We start from the raw sequence: 20,646 nt of genomic DNA, 5'->3' as shown, positions 1-20,646 counted from the left end.
CATCACGTCATTCTGTTTCATCCCCAAACACTCCTATGAGGTGAGCATGCTTACAAGGGAGCAAACCGAGGCTCAGAGAGAACTGGACCAAGGTGGCTCAGCTAGTAAGGGATGACACTGGGATTTGCAGCCAGACTGTCTTCGGACCCTTGATGTAACTACCATGTGATCCCTCCTCTTAAAATCAACCAGATTAGAAGATTTAGTGGGTAAGAAACTTACACTGTACAAGTCACAATATCCCAAAGTCATCATTTGCTCACATCAGGGTTTGGGAATGCAGGACTGATCCTTTCTGTTTTCAACCTCAGACCTTTGACAGCCGTCAGGTGGATATGCCAACTTTGACAAATGAGAACAAGCACTTTGGCATGGGAAGTTGGGAAGTGTCTGGTTGGATAGGCTATTTTTGGTTCAGAGATGGCTTTGATGACTTCTACCTCTGCTCCCGCCAATCAGCAATGCCACCTGGGAGGTGAGGATGCAGCAATGAAGGAGGAACACAAAAGAGCTTTGCATTGGGCGGGGCTGGGGGGTAGGAGCAGAATTGCAAATAATTGTCGGGGGCGTGAGGAGGAAGGGAGTCATCTTCAACTGTGAAGCATCCAATTGTTGGACCCTGAATTCTGCCAGTTCAGTTTATTTCCAATATTGGTTCTCCTCATGCCCTGTCTTCCTCTCTTCCATCCCTATTGGGTTCTGGAGCTGCAAAGATTCCAAGCGCAGTACTCCTCTTTCCCTCTCCTCTTGGCCCTACCTCACTCGCCTAGCCTCATTCAGCTGCTTCTCTGAGCCTCAGCAGGACACAATTTCTAAGCTTGTCTCATTGGCCAAAGCCAAAGCACACATCCACTGTGGGATTCCCAGTTCCATGGGTAGTCAGAGCCTCCTGGGAAGCCAGAGCAGGAAGGACTTGCTCATTACCCTGGCTAGTGCTCTTCAAACTCTACATCTTATTCAAAATCCCAGTATATATAAAACAGATACAAGAGGAACAACTGCTAATGTGTGTGTACAGGGTGGAAGTGAGAAGCCTCCCTGCCTTACTCCATGAGAACCCAGATCAAAATCACTGATTTGGCCTAATCCCCCTGGTTGATGGTTTATAGATGATATACTGAGGGCATTTCCCCTCTATCCCCTTAGGAAAACATCACAAATATCCTCAGAATCATTATGGTTAGTGTGGTTCCCAATAAGTACATCTATGCTGCTGCTTTTTTCTTTTTCTCTCTTCTCTCTCTCTCTCTCTCTTTCTTTCTCTCAACAAGGTCTTGCTCTGTCACCCAGGCTGGAGTGTAGTGGCATGATCATAGCTCACTGCAGCCTCAAACTCCTGGGTTTCAGTGATCCTCCCACCTCCCGAGTAGGTGGGGCTACAGGTGCATGCCACCACTCTCAGCTGACTCTTTACATTTTGTATAGAGATGGGGTCTTGCTATATTGTCCAGGTTGTCTCGAACTCCTGGCCTCAAGCAATCCTCCCACCTTGGCCCCCAAAGCACTGGGATGAGAAGCATAGGTCACTGCACCTGGTCTCAATGCTGCTTCTTCATGGGGCCTGAAACAATCCCCAAGGGTTGCAGACAGAAATACAGAGTTTGGGGGTACAGTGGGAGTAACTACCTCAAATACCACCTGATTCAGGGGACCACTTCCTCCTTGGGGGCACACTATCTTCTGTTCTAGGACATTCCCAGTTCTCCTCCTCACTTGGCTGCTCCTTCTCAGCCTCCTCTGCTGGTTCCTCCTCTTCTGTCTGGCCCAAGGAAGGGCTCTGTCTTTGGTCGTCTTGTCCTTTCTATACTCACTCCCTCTGTGACCTTGCCCACCTCATGGTTTGAAATACCATCCACATGCTCTCAACTCCCAAATGTATATCTCCAAACCATCCTCTCTCCTGAATTCGAGATACTCCTGAGTGAGTATCCAATGGCCTGGTTAACATCTCCTCCTGGACACCTAAAAGACAACTCGAACTTTGCATGTCCCAAGCTGGGGTCCTGATCTTCCTGCCATCTCCAAACCTGCTCTTTCCAGTCTTTCCCATCTCAGTTTAAGGCAACTCCGTCCTCCTCATTGTTCAAACCAAAAACCCTTCAGAGTCTTCCTGGATCCCCCTCGTTCCCTCACACCCCACACCCAATGTATCAACATGAGCTTGTTAACTCCACCTTTTGGTTACAGCCAGAAGCTTCTTCCTAGCCCACCTCCACTGCTACCACCCTGGCTAGGCCACCGTCCTCTCCTGCCCGGGTTATCGGAAGAGCCTCCACACACTCGTCTCCCCTGCCTGCACTCTTGTTCCTCTGGAGTCCATCTTCAACCAGATCTGCCAATCCTTATTCAAAACCCTGCCATGGCTTCCCAGTTCACTAAGAATAAAAGTCAAAGTCTGTGATGACCTATGTGGCCCTACCTAACCTGGCTTATGATGACCCTGTGCTTTCACCTCTCATTCCTCTTGGCTCACTCATGCTTCTCCACCACAATGGGTTCTTAGCTATTCCTGCCTCAGTGCCTTTACACTGGCTGTTCCCTCTGCCTGAAACAGTTTTCTCCCAGATACCAACATGATCAATTCCCTCACCTCCTTCATCTTTCTACACCAATGTCATCTTTGGAGTGAGGCCACCCTGACCATGCTATCATTGCAACCATCCCCTACTCTCCCGATTCCCCCTACTCTGATTTAATTTTTCCATGGCAGGTGTCACCTTCTAACACTTTTACTTATACAGTGTGTTTATTATCTAGTAGGGTCTCCCCAACTAGAATGTAAGTTCTGTAAAGGCAATGACTTTTTTCTATGGACTGATGGATCCTAAGTATCTAGAGCCATACCTGGTATATGGTAGCCTCTCGATAATTATCTATTGAATAAATGATTGAATGAATGGTTATTTTACAGTTTACAGAGCACTTTTATATCTGAGGACTCCTTTGATCCTCAAAACAATTCTGGGAACCTGGTATATTTCTTATCTCCATTTTTCTGATGAGGAAACAAGTCCAAAGAGGTTAAGTCACTTGCCTGAGATCAACACAGCTTATCTAGAGCGGGCCTCATGTCCTCTTCTGGCACTAAACCCTCAAGCGCTGTCTCATCTGACCATACCGATGAAATCTCTCCAAAGCCCAGGTCTCATCCAGCTCTCTCCTGCCTCCCTAAACTTGCACCCCAGCTTGCTGATGACTCTATATTTGCAGGTGCAATGTGTGGTCTGCTTATTTTGTCTCAGAGGAGCATATGAACTCACTCTGCTTCTCTACAGACCATCTGACTTAGACGTACACTTCCAGGGCACCTTCTGACCCTAAGATCCTCCTCCAGAACATAGGAGGAAGAGTCATATGCTGCCCCAACCCCTGCCTTCTGTTTATACACAAAGGAAACAAGTGGACATACCATAAGGAATGAGCAAGGGGGTGAAGGCAGCAGGGATGGGTGGGAGAGACCCTTCGCAGATCAGGAAGCAGCTCCCCTTGTTCTTCCTTAACAACCATGGGCTGAAATGTGAGGTCGCTAAATGCAACTTAATAATGGCTTCTAATCTCCTACTGAGAAATTTCTTTCTGGCCTAAGCAACAGGCACAGCTATAGCAACTGGTTTACTGCCGTCTCATCCGCCATACAAAGAATTGTGAGTCGGCTCATGATTGCTCCTTTTGCACAGGCTTCTGGGAAGCTCAGCAGTGGCAAATCTGTAGCCCAACCCTAGCAAGGCCAGTAGGAGAACAGGGCCTTGCCACGGGTCACAACATTGTATGGCATGGCCTGGGGAGACTCACACCTTTTCCCCTCCTCCCTTCACGTGTGCTCAGGCCTCGAGGCAGGATGGCCTAGGTTCAACCCCGAACTCTGCTGCTACTCTCCACGCAGTCTCAAGCCGGCTGCCTCACTTCTCTGCCCCTGACAGGGTGATATTACTCACCCCAGATGTCTGGGTAATTTCTCCTCAGTCATCTTCCATGATTTCTGAGTCAGATCTCTCTCACATCCCATATTTCCTCCTCAAGGCATGGTGGTTAGGAATAGGGACCGAGAACTAGGGACGGAGTCCCCACTCTGCATCTTACTAACTGTAGGACTTTAAGCAAGTCTCTCCATCTCTCCCAGGTGTCCTCATCTGTAAAACAGAGATGATAACCATGCCTGTCTCATAGAGCAGCTAATGCTCCCCATTACTTAAAATGGTGCAAGGAGTGTGGCAAATGCTCAGAACGTGTCAGCTTTTACCAAGATGATGAGCTGGGCTTCCCGGTTTTCCAAAGTATCGCCTCATTAGACACTTTCAACTCTATCAACACCAGAACCTGGTGTGATCATTATTTCCAACCCCCATGTGAGGGCAATGAGGCTCAGAGAGGTCAGGAGCGTGAGGTCACACAGCACGAGCCCACCCTCCTGGGCCTGAGCCAAGCGAGGCCTTCCCATGCACTGCGGGTCTCAGGCAAATTCCTACCCCAGCACAGGCTCCCGGCTGCCCCTCGAGGCTCCACATTATGGGGCCATCAGAGGCTGTGAAGGTGCCAGCTCACTCTTGGTCTGTTTCCTTGATCCATAGCTCTAATGCTTGGAGAGAGAAAACTTAGAGCAGCAGCCGAATCAGCAAGAGCAGCCAGCGGATCCAGGTGGGGAGAGGTGGGGAAGGGGGTGGGGAGAGGTGGGGAAGGGGGCGGGGACGGGGGAGAGGAGGGGAGGCCCCTGCCCTCCATCCACCATGGCTGCCGCAGCAAGCTGAACAAGAGGCCTATCATCCGGCCCCAACAGTAGCAGCTGCAGAATGGCAGGACCAGGAGGAGGGTGGGGAGGGCTTCCAAAGGGAAGGAGATTGAGCAGAATCAGAGGCGCTGACATGGGGATGAGATTCCCTGCTCTCTGCCCTCTGCCTGCCCTGGTGGTGCAGACTTCCGGGTGGGAAGGAGGAGCTCCAATCACCTGTGCACAGATCACACCCTTACCACCCCATCCCTGCAGGCTTCCCCACCGCCTGTGTCACCACCAGCACCAGGTGGAGGAGGCTGACAAGGAGCCTTCCACCTCTGAATGCCTGGTGTCCCCGGTCCCCCCCCCCGGAAGCACAAGGGAGGGGCAGCTCCCCTCGCAGGCACTGCCCTGGACCTCACCCTGCAGTCTAAGGAGGCTTTGTCCCCATCAAATACTCCTGGCCCTGTGAATCTCTCCCGCTGAGCAACTGTCATGGGTGCAGTTTGACATCTGTGTGACTATCTGTGAATAAACTAAACCCGCCTCAAGCCCGCAAGCTCCATGAGGGCAGGAAGCACCTATGGCTTTGCTCACGCGAGTGAGCCCAGCCCCTAAGCGTCAAAGTCAGTATAGAGAAGACTGAAAGGGGCTGAGGAAGGAGGCGGAGAGAGAAAAAGGCTGTGCCACCTCCCCAGTACTTGAAATGCTCAGAAGCATCCAGAGAAAGAAAAGAGGTAATTTAAGTCTGGCATGCTTCTTGGGCACATCATGACTCCCTGGGTGGTACCCTGAGCTGGGATTAGGAAGGAACAATGACACATACCACCCAAAGAAAATCAGTTAATCCATGCAGCCTCAACCTCAGAGGCAGGCACTGTAAGATTTCACTTACCCCTCCTCAAAGCTGCCTCTCTGATTTGCTTTTAGATATGAATGCACAGGGGAACTGTTAATTTGATTCTGCATTTAGCACACCTGATCTTCACAGTCATTGCTTTCATTGGTTCAGCCACGATCTAATGGGGACCTCCACATGCTTCTAGACTAGCATTTATTTTACTGTGAGATATTACAGCCGGATCGTAAATTAATCTCCAAACTGCTATCGATGATGCAGGCTCTCATCCCACTGTGCTTCCCACGGGTGATCTGGTTTACAGGAGATGATACATCACTGCGGATGGGAGATGGGCTCTGAAAATCCAGAAACCTGGTATACCGGTTCCAGCTCTGCTGTGTGATCTTGGACAAGACAGTATCCCACTCTGCGCCTCAGTTTCCACATCTGTAAAATGTGAGAGTTAAACCAGATGCTCCCTTGGAATGAGGCATGGTATGGTGAGAGGAAGGTCGAATTTGAAGTCCCTCAGACTTAAATTCTATGTTTTTAAATTGAGTTCTTTACTTATTGTCTTAGCAACTTTGGGCAAGTGACTTTATGTATCACAGTCTCAGATTCTTCTTGGGTAAGATGGGGACGATGACAATACCTAACCAGCCTTTCCACATTCACCCTTCCAGTGTGCTCTCTGAACTATTGCCAACATGATCTTTTTAGAACACAAATCTGATCACTGTATCTCCCTCCTTAAAAGCTTTCAAGGGCTCTCCAGTGCCCTCTGTAAAAGCCTGCTTAATCTGGCAGATGCTTAGTCTAACCTCTACCAGACTCCCCTCCCTACCCGCTCCCATTCCAGCTGCACTGGCCATTCTACCTTCCCCCCATGCTCTCCTCTGCCACAGGCCCTTTGCACATGCAGTTCGCATTCACCAAGTATTCTTCCTACCTTTTCCATCAACTTGGCCATGCTTCAGCCTCATTCCAGCCTCACTCAAGCCTCACTTCCCCATTTCCTTAGTGAAGCCTTACTCCCAGCCACATCAAGAGCCGTAGTAAAGACTCTAATAGCCTGTATGTCTCTCCTTTGTTGCACATGTCACCAGTTGTAAATTTACATCTGCAAATTCTTTGATGAATAAATTAAACCCAGCACAGGCCCACAAGCTCCATGAGCACAGTTAAATGTTGCTCAACATTTAACACAGTGCCTATAGAAAGTCATAATGAATATAATGAAACCCCACAATGGCCAACATGTATGAAGCAATTTCTGCATGTCAGGCACTTCCCAACAGCCTTCAGAATTAGGTTTCACTATTACTCTCATGTAACAAAGGGAAAAAGTGAGTCACAGAGAGGTTAGGTAACTTGCCTGACATCACACAGCTAATAAGTGGTCAAAGTCCAGAAGTCTGGTTACTGACAAACTATAGAAAGCTTTTCAGTCACTCAGTAAATGAGGCAGCAACCGGGGGCAGTTCTTTAAGCAAGGAGGCTGGCACCTGCTTAAGCACTTAATAATAACGACGATGATTGTTAACAGATATTGAGTACTTACGATGTGTCCAATATTATTCTAAGGACTTTTATATGAATTAACTCATTTTATCCTCTCGATGACATTTTCTTTATGAGGGCGTGCTACCATTATCGTTATGAAGCAGACGAGAAAATTGAGGCTGGGAAAGATGAACTGACTTGCCCAAGATCACCTGGCTTGTAGGCAATAGAGCCAGAATTTGAACTCTGGTCCACCTAACTCCAGAGTCTAGCAAAAACCCAGCTCTGTGATTCTCAGGGAGGACGAGGCTCAGTCTCCTCTGCAGTAAAAATGGAATCAATTCTCCCCTATGCCACAGTTTTCTGAATTCAGTTCTACCTGTGAGAGGGCCTGTGCTTCTTATGGCACTGAGCCCACCCAGCTAGGCAGGGTATGGAGGGAGCTGTCCCTGGAGATGATAAAGCCAGCTATTTCCCCAGGGCCTCAGCTGAGGAGGCTATGCTGTGATCTGATGGACAGCTGGGAAGTGACTCATGGGGCAGCCAGGGAGAGGGGAAGCCGGCGGGGACTAAAAAAAGAGCTGCGACCACATATTATGCACAAGGACAATCATCAACCGTAACCACCACCACCAAGGCAAGCCCCGCCCTCTACCCCACAGGCCCCTCAGGCTGCACTGGAGTCCTTCTGGGATCCTCCTGGAGGCCCCTGTGATCCGGATTTCACCACCGGGCTGTGGCAGTTCAGAGCACAGGCTCTTGGGCCCAAATCCCAACTCAACCACTGTGTAGCCGTGGCATCCTGAACTAGTTGCTGAACTTTTCTGAGCCTCAGTTTCTTCCTCAGCACATTGAGGATAAGAAACAGTCATTTCGCAAGAAGAGTGTGGAGATTAAATAAAGTCTTGTGTGTGGAAATTCTGGAATAGTCCCTGGTTCAGCAACTGGTAGTTCTCCCTGTGGATAAAACACAGGAGATGGCAAAGGGGAAAAGACAGACACGTGATACAATTTTCCTGGAGCACCCACTCGTTCAGATTGACATTTTACCTTCACATCCATTCACTGTTAATCCACTCCACTTTCAGTATAGAATGATACTATCGATAATAATAAAGATAACAGTTATTAAGTACATATGAGATGCTACGATCAACGTTTCACATTCATTATATCATTTTAATCCTCACAAGCATTCTATAAGGCAGACTGCCAACTGCCTAATTCAAATCTGGCTGGCCACTTGCAAGCCATGTCACCTTAAGCAAATTCATTAAACCTTCTGTTCCTCAACTTCTTAATCTGTAAAATGGGGATAATAATAGCGCCTCCTTCATAAGGTGGTTGAGATGGCTAGCTCTCTATTAAATACTTATGCCCCTCTGATACTGTAGACTTGTGGCTGTGGGTGGCTGCCCTGCCAGAGACCATAATTTCCAGCCCCCTTACATCTAGTGGAGGCCATGCGACCGAGTGCCGGTCATTGGAATGTGGAAGGAATTGACACACCCACATCCAGGACTGCATTACAATCCTCCACATTCTCTATCATCCTCAATCAGAGACGTCTCTGGGAGTTATGTGTTCAAGATGGTAGAGCTTCCATCAACTTCCACAGACAGAGCACCTCTCTCCCCTGCCATCAGGTGGACTCTACATGAATGAGAAAGCAGCTTTCATTATGTTCAGCCACTAAGATGTTAGGATTTATCTGATGCATCGGCTAGCATTACCCTAACTAATACAGAACTTAGTTCCAGAAGTGGACTGCTTAAAACATGTGACATTGGCTTAGAAGTCAGGTAGCAGGTTACACTAGAGCCTGGAAAACTGGAGACCCATGTGATACAGAAGAAAAATGTCTCATTAAACTGTCATCTATGATAACTTGGCAGTCAGAGCTCACGCCTACTAAACCTGTATGCTCTATAGAAAGAGCATAAAAAATAATGGTAATAGAGTTTGCTAACAGTTCCTGGCTAAGTAAGGTACTAGGTAAAGAGAAGAACTCAGGCATAAATTAACTAGTTTGAAAGTAATTTTAGAAAGGAATAGTGGAGAGGTAAAAACAGACAACTATGTCTAAACCCCAAACAATAAAAGAAAAGAGTGAGAAGACATTTAAGTGAAATAAGTATCATGTGAAGAATATAAGCTTCCCACCTAAGCCTGATGGCCTCAAGGTAGCTGCCATTAAATTTAGAGAGAAAGAGAGGTATGGGGAAAAGGAAGTAATAATCCGGGCTTCAGAATTAAGTCTAGGAAATAACTTTGGGTGTGGCTACTGGCATATTAGACATCATAGATCAAAGTCTTACTAAGTTGTTGAGGGAATTGCATTGCAAAATCTATAAACCTTGACTTTAATAGTCTTTTACTGTTATAGCATTAAAACAATCCTTGGGCCCCCAGAGGTTCAAGGGAAAGAACTAGGTCACAAAAGATTTAGAGCCCCCAAGAAGGCCATACTGCCCACGACCAACTTCGGGTGTGGTCGTGGAAAATAACAAAGAAAATCCTCCCACCAGCACAGCTGAGAGTGTGGAGAACAATGAACCAGTAAATTCCTATCAGGAGAAGAGTCAGGACCTAATCCAGGAACTTCACCCACTGCTAGGATATAATCCCACAATGCTTGCTTGGCAAGATTTCATCACTACTGAGGACCAGTGACTGCTGTGTACATACCGTCCATGATTATCCTTTCCAAATGGGAGTTTTGTGATGGTTATCCCACCCTGCTCAGATGTGGGATATGAATGCAGAGTGGCAGATAATAAAGTTTGTTTTGCCTCATGAGTCCCTGGACCATGGTGAGGTGCCACACTCAGCTTCATGGATAGGACTGAGCAACATCCAATGACTCTGAACTTGAAGTTGGAAGCAGGGATCAGATAAAATGTGGGTTCCTCCCTTAGGGAAAAGAGAATGTGTTTTGAGCATAGGAAGAAGGAGGCACACACATATTGGTGGTCAGAGAGCCAATGATACATCTGGTCAATGATATGTGGACACAAGCAATGTAAGTCTCTCCAGGCTTAGCCTATACCACCTTTCTTAAGCTCCTCCACACTCACTGTCTCCCTCTACCTACTGGCTGGATGAATGTCCAAGGAAGGCACTGAAGGCCGCATGTAGAAAATAAAAAAGGCAAACTCTCCATTAGTCAAGCTTGGTACCTAAATGACCCTCCTGCCTCCTCCAACCCCACTCCTCTCTCAATCAGAGTTTAAGTGTATAAGAAATGAATTTCTATTGTGTTAAGCTACTGAGATTTCTGAACTGTCTTTAATAATAACTGATAAGGCCAGGCATGGTGGCTCATACCTATAATCCCAGCACTTTGGGAGGTGGAGATGAGTGGGTCACCTGAGGTCAGAAGTTTGAAACCAGCCTGGTCAGCATGGTGAAAACTTGTCTCTACTAAAAATACGAAATTAGCCAGGCGTGATGGCGCGTGCCTGTAATCCCAGTTACTCAGGAGGCAGAGGCAGGAGAATCGCTTGAACCTGGGAGGCAGAGGTTGTGGTGAGCTGAGATTGCACCATTGCACTCCAGCCTGGGCAACAAGAGCAAAACTCCATCTCAATAATAATAATAATAATAATAATAATAATAATAGCTGATGTAACTATAATGATTATAATACATAAAGCTCTTAAAATAGTGCCTGGCATATCATAAGCTATACAAGTAGAGCTGTTTATTACAATACCCATTTTACAGATAGGGAAACTGCAGCTTACAGGTGTGCCTGAGTCCAGAGTCAATTACTATTTTGTACTGACCTTTCAGTGGATAATAAGTTTGGTAATAATGAGTTTGGTGCCTGGCTCAAGGTCACAAATGTTAACAGACTCAGAATTAGAGGCCTTCCTTCTAGACAAAGTTCATCAACTCTGCCCCGACCCCAGGTCTTCAGGTTAGTCCTTCATTGTTTTGTTAGTTTTATTTTATGTTTCAAGAAACACCCAACTTGCAAATGCCCCAGCACTGAACTAGCAGGTCTGCACAGAAAACCCAATCACCCTTTACTGACCCAAATTCCAAGTTTTAATTTACATCAAGCCAGTTAATTGAAAAGGTGCTCTGTGAGCACAGGCACTGCTACAGCTGGCTCTTGAGATAGCGTTTGCTCTTCCTCTTAAGAACTTGGGTTTCTTCTGTGACATTTTTGGTCCAACACAGCAACACTTTTCCACAGAACAGGATGACCAGTTTAGGGACAAGAAAACAGCTGAGCAAGCATTTTGTGCAGAGGCAATAGAAAAGCAAAAGACCTGAAAACCAACCTACCCCCAAAGCCCGTGCTGACAGGTGAGGGCTCGTGTTAATTAATGTTTATCAAATGACTGGGGATCCCTGAAATGAAAGAGACTATTCAAAATCCCCCAAGTATTATTATTTTCTCCAGCCTGAATAATCTGTTTTTTAAGGAAGCCATTATTATCGAGTGCCTACTATGTGGCAGGTGCTTTTATAAACTATATCTGAATTAATCCTTGTAATTGCCCTTTGTGTTTGGTTTGGGTTTTCTTCCTTTTTAAAATACACCTTCTTTTGTTTTCTAATCCTCACTGTACAGATGAGAAAACTAAGTTTAGCAAAATTAAGTCACTTGCTAGAGAACGGTAGAGTGAAAATTTAGGGTTAGATCTAAGTGTAAGGTCTTTCTCCCTTCCTTTTCACACCATTCCATACCACCTCTTCCAGTCTGCCCTTCAAATTGTACATTTAAAACAAACTCTAATTCAAGAATACCTATGGCTTTTTTTTTTTTTTTTTTTGGTGTGTCTTTTTTTTTTTTTAACTGAAGCATATTTCACAATACAGTAAAATGCTCAAATACTAGGTTTACCGTTAGATACCAGCCTGGCCGGCATGGTGAAAACCCGTTTGACAAATGCATATACCTCTGAACCCACATTCCAATCAACATAAGGAACTATTTCCAGAAAGTTTCCTGGTGCCTCTTCACTAAAGATAGACATCATTTAAGTTTAAAATACAGCAAATAAAATAAGCTACCTTAATGTTATTTTATTTTACTTTAATTTATTTATATATATATATATATATATATATATATTTTTTTTTTTTTTTTTTTTTTTCCCTGTAGAGATGAGATCTCACTATGTTGCTTCAGCTGGTCTCAAACTCCTGGCCTCGGGCAATCTTCCTGCCTCAGCCTCCCCAAAATAAGCTCCTTTCCTTTGACCAAAACAATCCGTTTGTGACCCTGGCCACGGGGCTGTGCCCATGGCATCAATCTTGAGGCAGGTGTACTGAGTTACTTGGTGTTATATTAAAAAGGGGGGTCCAGTTAAAATTCTGTGCCTTGTTGGTTCCATCCACCCTGAACATGTGGGAATGAATTAATCTGGATGTGATAGAGATGAGATACCATTTTTCCTAGATTATCACAACTATCATCATCATTTTAGCACCTACCATGTGTCAGCACCAGATTATAATAGCCTTAGACACATAATCTCATTTAATCCTTGTAATTATTACCTCTATTTTACAGCTGAGGAAACTGGAGGACAGAGAGGTTGAGTCACATACCTAAGAACAAACAACTAGAAAATGGCAGCCTTGAAATTCAAATCCTAGAGGTCCAACACCAGAGGCCATTCTCTTAACAACTGCCTTTACAGCTGAGAGGCAAATTTTAAATGCGTAAAATTGAATCAGCTGGTTATATTCATTTAACAAGCAGTAGAGAGCATCTATTATACAAAGTGCCAGGCACTGTGCTGAGTGATACGGAAGGAGACACAGAGATGAATAAGAACGGAGAAGAGGTTGTGTCAAGGAAGCCCTCACAAGGAGGCCGGGAAGACCAACTCATTCTTGAAGCCAAGTCTTCAAGGATGAGTAGGAACTGGCCAGCTCTAAAGGAGTTTAAGGCACAATGACTAGCACATACAAAGGCACAGTGAAGTACTTCTGCCCACTCCTTATTTAGCTCAATCAAGTCAAATTTTTAAAACTCCACAGTGGGGTCCCTTAGCTGTTGCCCCGGCTCTTCAAAACAGCTGAAAATCAACACAAAACTCCAGTTCTGAAAAGTTTTTACATAACTGCAAAGTTCATGCCCACAGCAAGCCCATGGATGTGATTTTTGAGAGCTCCTAGGCCTTCTTTCACTTTAGAGCCAACTATATTTTGTTTTCTGAATCCATTCCCACATGACTAGTTTCACAATTCCTTAGCCTGGGCAGTTTAGCAGCAGCAAATTAGAAAGGTGGACAGGTACAGAAACAGCAGTAAGAAGGGGCAACCAAGGAAGAAGAACTTGGAGCCAGTGCCAGTCTGTAGTCCCGGCTACTCGGCTGAGGTGGAAGGATTGCTTGAGCTCAGGAGTTCAAAGATAGCCTGGGCAACATAGCGAGACCCCTTCTTTAGAACAACAATAACAACAAAGTAGAAAAACTTGCAAAGATGATTCAAGAAACTCAAAAAGCAATAGTTTTTTCAGGACATCATTGTATAATGCAGTACAATAGCTTGCTCAACTCAAACAGGTATCTAATAAGCTCCAACTGTGGACTAGGGCCTCTTTTTTTTTTTTTTTTTTTTTTGAAACAGAGTCTTGCTCTATCGCCCAGGTTGGAGTGCAATGGCATGATCTCGGCTCACTGCAAGCTCTGCCTTCCTGGTTCACGCCATTTTCCTGCCTCAGCCTCCTGAGTAGCTGGGACTACAGGCACCTGCCACCACGCCCAGCTAATTTTTTGTATTTTTAGTAGAGACGGGGTTTCACCGTGTTAACCAGGATGGTCTCAATCTCCTGACCTCGCAATCCGCCCGCCTCGGCCTCCCAAAGTGCTGGGATTACAGGAGTGAGCCACCATACCCGGCCTACTAGGGCCTCTCTTAGGCTTAGCAGGAGATATAAAAACATGCAAAATCCAGTTCTGCCCAGTTCCATTTGAGAGGAACAAAAAGTATACAATTCAGGAATTGTATGACAGGAAGGGTCTCTGTTCACCTGTGTAGGTAATAAAGGGCAGGTGGGATGTCTGAAGGCAGGGAACTCATCTGTCACTAAAGAGTCATATAGACAGGGATTATGAGTACGGACTCTGGAGCCAGGCTATCTGCATTTAAATAAGCAAGATACTTAAATTCCCTGTGCCTCAGTTTCTTCCTGTAAATAATGGGGATAGTGGCGTACCTTTTCAAGAGGTACTGAGGATCAAATGGGTCAATATAAGGAGCCCTGCTGGATACATGTTAGCTGTTACTACCTCTCACCCGGCGCTTGCTCAGACCCTAGCATTTAGCAACTGCAGTAAGTACCGACGAACAAATGAATTCACAAATGAATAAATAAATGATACTGCCAAATTAAAGGAGGGAAAATCTATTATGTAAAGTATGTTGTCTTTAATAAGGCTTGCAGATCAGAAAGACTCCGTACAAAATAGTTTAAGAAATAGGTTTGATATTTAATGTATGATTCCGATACCTAAGGAATTAATCACTCATTCTTTAACTCTTCTGCATAAATGACCTGCCATTTTAAACAAGCCCAAAGAAAAGACATGAAGAGATCACAATGAACTTACAGTGTATCTCATACCCAGAGGAGGCTGAAGGGGCCCTGAAACCAAAGAGTTAAGCGCTGTGGTGTGGGAGAGGTTGTGATGGCAGCAAACCCCAACCGTCATTCACTCACCCTGCCCAAAACCAACTCTGTGGTCTTCTCCTTCCTTAAATTATACTTCCTCCAAAAAGGGTAAACACAAAAACTGTTTTTAAAAGTTGTTAAGGTTCATAAAAGTAAAACTGATTTGAAAAAATATAGAAGCTACTAACACAGAGCTACAAGAGGACCTGGGGGTGTATTACATATCTAGCCCCCTATTTTACAGAGGAGGCAACTGAGGCCCAAAGATGTAAAGTGACTTGCCCAAACTCACAACTTCAGGATAATGGCAAAGACAGAGGTAGGGCAGGGTGCCCAGATTTCCACACTAGAGCCTCCCAAAGGAAATAATGAGGGAGAAAAAAGAAGAGGTTCCAGGCCCAGAAGGTGGGTAAGGAGTTGGGAGTCCGGGGCAGCAAAGAGTAAGATGATTGTCATGGGAGCCACTAGGAAGGAAATTAAGCCCCTCTGTGCATTTTGGTGGGGGTAGGGTTTCAAACAAAGAGCAATCCAGTCCAAAGCTCCCAGGTTTTGCAGGTGAATCCCCGCATTCTCAAGAAGCACATACAAAGCCCAATGGCTTCTCCCCAGATGTTTCCATCTTAGTCGAGATTTCAAGGTGTGTGTGTGTATGTGTGTGTGTATGTGTGTGTGTGTGTGGCCTCGAAGATATCCTCTCTTTGAGGGTTGTGCCCTGGCTGGCAGCAGACGGGGAAGGGCTCTGGCAAAGAGATCCCGAAGAGTCTCAGAGATCAGCGCGGATTCCCCTCCCCAACACACACAAACACACACCCGCTTTGCTCCTTCCTTCCCCTCCCCCACTGATGATCAAATCCAGGTGAAGGGACCGAGGGCTGCAGGGTCGGTTTCCAAAGGCTTCCGCTGGAGCCGGGCGCCCAGCGCGCCCACTCGTTCCTGCGCACACTCACAAGCACTTACACACGCACAGACGCGCGCGCACTCAGACTCTCACACGCACATGCACACCCTTGGCACCGCCCACCGCAGTGCTCCTCCAGCCCCCGGGAAACAGACAGGCAGCAACATGAATGAAATCTGCCCAGAAAGACTGCATTTCAGCTCCAACCACGCAACCTCTGGCCAAACCGCCGAATATGTAACAAAGTTTTATTTCGCCTTTAGAGTCTCCAGTTACGCTTCTACCATTTCCTGTGGAAAAATGAAGCTTTGAAGTGTCTAGCTCCGGCTTTCGCAGACGGGCAGCACCGCCAGCGCGAGCTCTCGAAAACAAGCGCCCCGGCCCCACCCCCTTCAAGGACAGAACTGCGGGTTCAAACCCACCCAGGACAGGCCTTCAAAACAGTGGGGCGTGAAGAGAGGATGATAGAACCTACTGGAAACGACACCCTAAACTGACAACCCCCTCTAGAACTGCCCCCGCCAGCTCCATCCTGCCCAGATCCCCAGAGGCGCTCCTTCAGCCAAGTGGTGAGAGCTGCATCCCTGCCAGAGGCCAAGAGCTGGGAGGCTGGAATTGGGGGCTTTGTCCATCCCGCAGCCCCCACCAGCTGTGTGCTCTAGCCCTCAAAAACTGCTCTGGAAAAACTTGGCACCGAAAGTCTTCCCGCACCCCAGTCTCACCACACACACCTCTACGACTGTCTAGGCCGAGCAAGCTCTCAACCATTCAGCCGGTACAGCCGTCAGGCCCCTCCTTCCCCTGTGTACTGAGTGCCCCCCGAGGGCGTGGGGGAAGTGGGAGCATTGGGTTGCTGAGAGCGGAACGCGCCTCCTCCCAAGTCCTAGGGAGCCAAATTCATGCGCCCAGGGAAGTGGCATCTTCAAGGTCAAAACAAACAGTGCTGGGGTGGAGTATATGTACTAAGCGCAAATGATCTCAACCCTGCTCCAAAAAATGGTGCTGGGTTTCGCTCACTGCTTGCTGGAGGCAGCTGTCGCCCGGCCCCGCACCGGGGGCGGAACCTAGCGCTAGCGGACCTGGGACAGCACCAGCGGCGTAAAATACGCGCACCCGAGTGCAGGAGGGAACAGGCAACCTCCTGTTCTGGCTACCTCCAGCCCGGCCGCCTCCTCAGCGGCTTGGGACAGCAGCGCGTGGCTGGGAAGACGCGGGAGGGGGACTTGAGGCAAACTTGCGCCAAGAGTTGGCCAGGTTGGGTGGGAGGGAGTGGCACCCGCGCAGCCACTTACCGCTGGCGTTCTTCCCGCAGATAAGGTGCTGGTAGGGCTGCAGGAGACCCCAGATCTCCGAGTCGTTGTTGACCGTGTGCTCCAGGGTCTCCACGGTGAACTTGGGCGCCTCGTGGAGCGCATGGTGGTGGTGATGGTGGTGGTTGGCGGCGGCTGCCGGCGGGACTGCGGCGGCCGCGGCGGCCGGCGGGGCGCAACAGCTGCTGCCCCCGCTGGCGCTGCTGGCTGCGCTGCAGGCGCCGCCGCTCGCCGCTCCTCCCCCGGGCGCCTCCCGCTCTTTATCCGCCGCAGGGGCCGCACCGGGGCCCGAGCTCGGGCCTGGGCCGGAGCCAGAGCCTGACCCAGGGCCACTGCAGCTCCGGGGCACACCGGAGGCCACGACCCGCGAGTAGATGTCCCGGAAGAGGCTCTCCATGCAGGCTGTCAGGTAGATGGCGGCGTGCTCGTGGATGCGCAGCGCCACGCGGCTGTCCACCATCCAGCGATACACGCGGCCCACGGAGAAGGTGAGGCCGCAGCGTGCCGACTTGCCGCGGCCCAGGCGGTCGCCGCCGGCGCTGCTCATGTTGTAGAGGGACAGTGCGGCCAGCGCAGCCGCCGTGCAGTGTGCGGCCAGGCCCCAGGACAGCACGATCTCCATGGCGCTCTGGATCTCGTACTTGGTGCACTTGGCGAAGCGCAGACTTAGGCGCTGCGCCTCTTTGGCGATGCGCACCAGCGCCCTGCTCACCAGCGTCGACAGCTTGGCCAGCGCGTCCTTGGGCAGGCCGCCGGGGACCGCCGGGCCTGCCCGGGGATCCCGCGAACGCAGCAGCAGCGCCTCCAGCTCCTGGAGAGTCCAGGGGACCTCGTCTAGGTCCGGCAGCAGCCGCGAGCAGTGCTGGCCGGCGCAGTCCAGCCCCTCGGAGTCTTCCACCAGGGCAGTGTTGACGGTGTCAAAGCTGTTGTGCCGGCTGTGCATGGAGTCAGCTAGAGGCGGCCAGCAGCTCCCGCCATACGGGGACGCCGGGTGCGAGTCGGAACAGCACAAAGACAAGTTGGAGGAGCGCACCGAGTCCGCCGCGCCACCATAACCCGAGTCCAGCGTCAGATCCTCCAGCGTTCTCACCACGGGCTTCTTACCTCTCCTGGCCATCGCTGCGCCACTTCATGCTGCAGCCGCCTGGGAGCCAAGGAAAAGGAGCGGCGAGGAGCAGCGAGTGTCGCGGGGCGCGGGGAGAGCGGAGTCCGCGCCGCCTCGGCTCACTTTTCCACCAGCCGCTGCTACCAACTGTTACTACTTTCGGCTGCCTCCCGGAACCGCCGCCGCTGGAATATACAGAGCAGACCCTGGAGTCATCTTCCAGAGTCCGGGCCGGAGCTGGGCGCACTGGGGAGCGAGCCAGGCCGGGAAGGAAGCTCTCCCCGGGGCTTGCCCCTTTCTTCCAAAATAAAAAGTGTCTAGACCGTTCCTCCCTGAGCCCCGCTGGGCGCAGAAGCCACAGGGCGCCGGCCACGGTGTTCGTGGAACTGAGACCACCCCAAATGCCGCCGCCGCCGCAGCTCTGCGGGCAGCTGGCTCCCAGCTCCCGGCTCCCGGCTCCCGGCTCCTGGCCCTGGTTCGCTCGGCGCCAGCCTGCCCTGCACCGGAGCGCAGCAGCGGCCGTGGCGGCTGCAAACCTTGCCGAACCCCAGCAAACCCCGGGCAGCTAGTGGGACGGGCGTATGCAAAGCAGGGCCGGCGGAGAGCCAGTGGAATCGGAGAATGCTAATTACCTCGCTTTTTTTTTTTTTTTAATCCCTCCTCTCCATGCGGCCCCGCCCCTCACACACGCCCCCGGAGGAGACCGAGGCTGCAGGAAGTGGGGAGCAGTGGCCAGGAACTTGGGGAACCCTTGCAAGCGTAGAGACGTGGATGCCGCCCCCTGCTGCTGTCCCTGCCCTCAGTCTCCCGGAGGGTGGTGGGTTGGACCGGTGACCTCCCCACCTAGGTGTGCTCTCCACCGCGGTTCACAAGGTGTCTGCCTGACAGTCGCTGTCTCCCCTGCGTTTGGGATTTCACTTTTTTCCCCACTGTAACGCCTGAAACACGGTTTTCCTCCCTCTATTCCCACTTCGGGTACGCAAACCAATTAGTGGGTCCCTTTTTCAGCCCGGGTTTGCTCCAGCATGGAGAGAAATAAGCCTGGCGAGCGGAAGCCCGGGGCGGTGGACTCCACTGGGAGGCCGGATCTCCGGCCATTCGCCACCTGCCAGTAGGGCTCATTAACTCGACTCCTTTCAGCAGCCAGGAGGACCCTGCTCCCCGCTTCAAAGTCCTGGGCGTGTGCTCCAGGGAGGGCTCACGCACCACTTTGCCATCCTGGTGGGCATCGTTCCAAATAGCTCGGCCTTTTTAAAAGGAGTGAATTTGCTCAAAGAAGAATCTTCTTTTCTGACTAAAGATATAATATATATATATATATATGCATGACTTAGCTGCATTCCTGTGTCAAATAGCATCGTGTAGTCTACTTGTCTGTCCCCACCCACCCGGGCAGAAGCCATATCTTACACACATGGGGATTCCTAGCTCCGCACACTGTGTCTCTCAGCTTCGAATCCCTTCCTATAGGAAGCCGGCCCAGATCTTTCAGGACTGGCTTCCGTACTTCCACTGCCTCCGTCCCCTTCTGTGGTTGCTGATTTCTGTGCCCTTGCAACACTAGGTTGCAAAAGTCTGGTTACTTGTCTGGATTCCACGCTGGGCCAGGGCTTCCCGTGCAGAGTCCTGGCACAGTAGAGGTGCTCAGTAAATACTTGTTGTAAATTGATGAAGGACCTAAGGATATGCTTTTAAACTGTTGCTTTGAGTGTTCGACAATGGCCAACAGGTATATGCAAATATGCTCAACATCACTAATCATTAGTGAGATGAAAATCAAAACCACAATGAGATATCACTTCAGACCTGTAAGGATGGCTATTATTAAAAAGTCAAAAGACAACAAATGTTGGCACGGATGTGGAAAAAAAGGAACCTTTGTACACTGGTGGTGGGGTGTAAATGAGTACAGCCATTATGGAAAACAGCATGGAGGTTCCCAAAAATAAAAATAGAACTACCATGTGATTCAGCAATCCCACTTCTGAGTATACACCCAAAGAAAATAAAATCTCTACTGAGAGCGGTGGCTCACACCTGTAATGCCAGCACTTTGGGAGGCCAAGACAGGCAGATCACTTGAGGTCAGGAGTTGGAGACCAGCCTGGCCAACATGGTGAAACCCCGTCTCTACTAAAAATACAAAAATTAGCTGGGCATGGTGGTGCACACCTGTAATCCCAGCTACTCGGAAGGCTGAGGCACAAGAATTGCTTGAACCCAGGAGGTGGAGGTTGCAGTGAGCCAAGATTGCGCCACTGCACCTCTGCCCGGGTGACAGGGTGAGACTCTGTCTCAAAAAAGGAAAGAAAAAGAAAAGGAAAAGAACATCTTTCTCTTGAAGGGAGAAATGCACTTCCATGTTCATTGCAGTTTATTCACAATAGCCAAGATGTGGAAACATACCTAAGTGTCCATCCACAGATAAATGGGTAAAGAAAATATGGTCTGTATATATCTGCAATGGAATATTATTTGGCTCTAAAAAAGAAGGAAATCCTGTCATTTGCAATAACATCATGAACTTGGAGAATATCCTAAGTGAAATAAACCAGACACAGAAAGACAAGTACAGCATGATCTCATTTATATGTGGACTCCTAAAAAAAAAAAAAAAAAAAAAAAAGTTTAACTTACAACAA

General features: G+C 48.9%; 1 protein-coding gene across 4 annotated transcripts in view; it reads right to left on the bottom strand.

Annotated features, from left to right (window-relative positions):
* The window catches only part of ABTB3 (ankyrin repeat and BTB domain containing 3), a 338,658-nt gene extending 320,102 nt beyond the window's left edge, over positions 1–18,556 (bottom strand). For all 4 annotated transcript variants that reach the window (XM_005572127.5, XM_045365859.3, XM_015431489.4 and 1 more), the window contains exon 1: positions 16,882–18,556. In XM_005572127.5, coding sequence (XP_005572184.2) covers positions 16,882–18,016 — 1,135 coding nt within the window. In that variant the 5' untranslated portion in view covers positions 18,017–18,556. The remainder of the gene's footprint in view (positions 1–16,881) is intronic.
* Positions 18,557–20,646: the final 2,090 nt, after the last annotated feature.

The sequence above is a fragment of the Macaca fascicularis genome, chromosome 11 (genome assembly GCF_037993035.2).
Source record: "Macaca fascicularis isolate 582-1 chromosome 11, T2T-MFA8v1.1".
Lineage (NCBI taxonomy): Eukaryota > Metazoa > Chordata > Mammalia > Primates > Cercopithecidae > Macaca > Macaca fascicularis.
This window is presented reverse-complemented; position numbering and strand designations above follow the sequence as displayed.